Source organism: Lactuca virosa, chromosome 4 (assembly GCF_052849685.1).
Source record: "Lactuca virosa cultivar CGN04683 chromosome 4, Lactuca_virosa_CGN04683_v6, whole genome shotgun sequence".
Lineage (NCBI taxonomy): Eukaryota > Viridiplantae > Streptophyta > Magnoliopsida > Asterales > Asteraceae > Lactuca > Lactuca virosa.
The window spans coordinates 99,705,442-99,706,761 of NC_136429.1; the positions used below are offsets into that span (position 1 = coordinate 99,705,442).

The window sequence follows — 1,320 nt, forward strand, 5'->3', positions numbered from 1 at the left end:
TGGTGCTTGAAATCACTTGTAATCTCTTCCACAATGCTTCCCCAAGCTTATCCTACAAACAATTTGAAGAAATTAAAACAAAATTTTCGGACCCCAATTTCTAGGGTTCTTCCAAAAATCCGAAAATCACCATTAAAATGGTGTTTTGAAGCTTCTTGAGTGTAAGGAAGAAGAAAGGAGAGTGAAAAATCATACCTTGGTTGCTTAAATCCATGGAAAATTGAATATTTGAGATGTATGTGTGTTTGTTCGGTCGTGTATGGCGAGGGAAAATGAGAGACAGGAGTCACGATTGAAATGAATGAATGAATGGAAGCTGCAAAATTTATTTTATTTTATTTTTGTTTACAGACCTCGTTACACGGCCCGTGTAATGGTAAGGGTATTGTTACACGGTCGTGTAACGCCACAAAATTCTGAGTCAAGCTTCATTACATGGCCTTGTTTTGCAAAGACATGCATTACACGGCCCGTGTAATGTTCTGAGAGACGCACCTTGATTTTTCTTATTTCCGCACCCGCTCGCTTCCAATCTTCATAAAAATTATTTTTAGACTCCCCTAGTTATTCTAAGAACCTTGGAACACAAAAACTTAAAAGAAAATGTCCATATGAAAATTTTACAAATATGACCAAAATACCCCCGAGTTGCCTCTCGGGTAGCTGCCCTTGTTTAAAGTCGGTGGCTCGACATGGACCCCAATTATTTGTCAATCTTGGTACTTTGGGTCCGCTACTTCCTCCACTTCCTCGTTTTTGACTTCAAATCCTTCATAATAAGGCTTTAAACGATGACCATTCACATTAAATATCTTCCCGGTTTTCTCACTTGTGATCTCTATTGCACCATGCTCAAAAACATTAGTAACAACAAATGGTCCCACCCAACGGGACCTTAATTTACCAGGAATTAATTTAAAATGAGAATGGTAAAGTAATACCTTTTGACCTTTTTGAAATACCTTGCGTGAAATCATCTTGTCATGGTATGCTTTCGTCTTTTCTTTGTAAAGGACTTCATTCTCATACGCTTCATTGCGTATCTCCTCAAGCTCTTGTATGTCAAGCTTCCTCTTCTTTCCCGATTCACTTAAATCCATATTGAATTGTTTGACTGCCCAATAAGCTCTATGCTCCAACTCAACGGGTAATCAACATGGCTTCCCAAAAACAATGCGGTATGGAGACATCCCAATTGGAGTTTTGAATGCAATGTGGTATGCCCAGAAAGCATCATCAAGACGAGTACTCCAATCTTTCCTTGTTATATTGACAGTTTTGTCCAAAATACCCTTGATTTTTCGATTGCTCACTTCAGCT

The 1,320-nt window shown here is 38.6% G+C and overlaps 1 protein-coding gene across 1 annotated transcript; it reads right to left on the reverse strand.

The window, feature by feature from the left end:
* Window positions 1–710: 710 nt before the first annotated feature.
* Window positions 711–1,100, reverse strand: LOC145104821 (uncharacterized). The gene has a single exon (XM_079041994.1). The coding sequence runs from the start codon at window positions 1,098–1,100 to the stop codon at window positions 711–713; it is 390 nt and encodes a 129-aa protein (XP_078898120.1).
* Window positions 1,101–1,320: the final 220 nt, after the last annotated feature.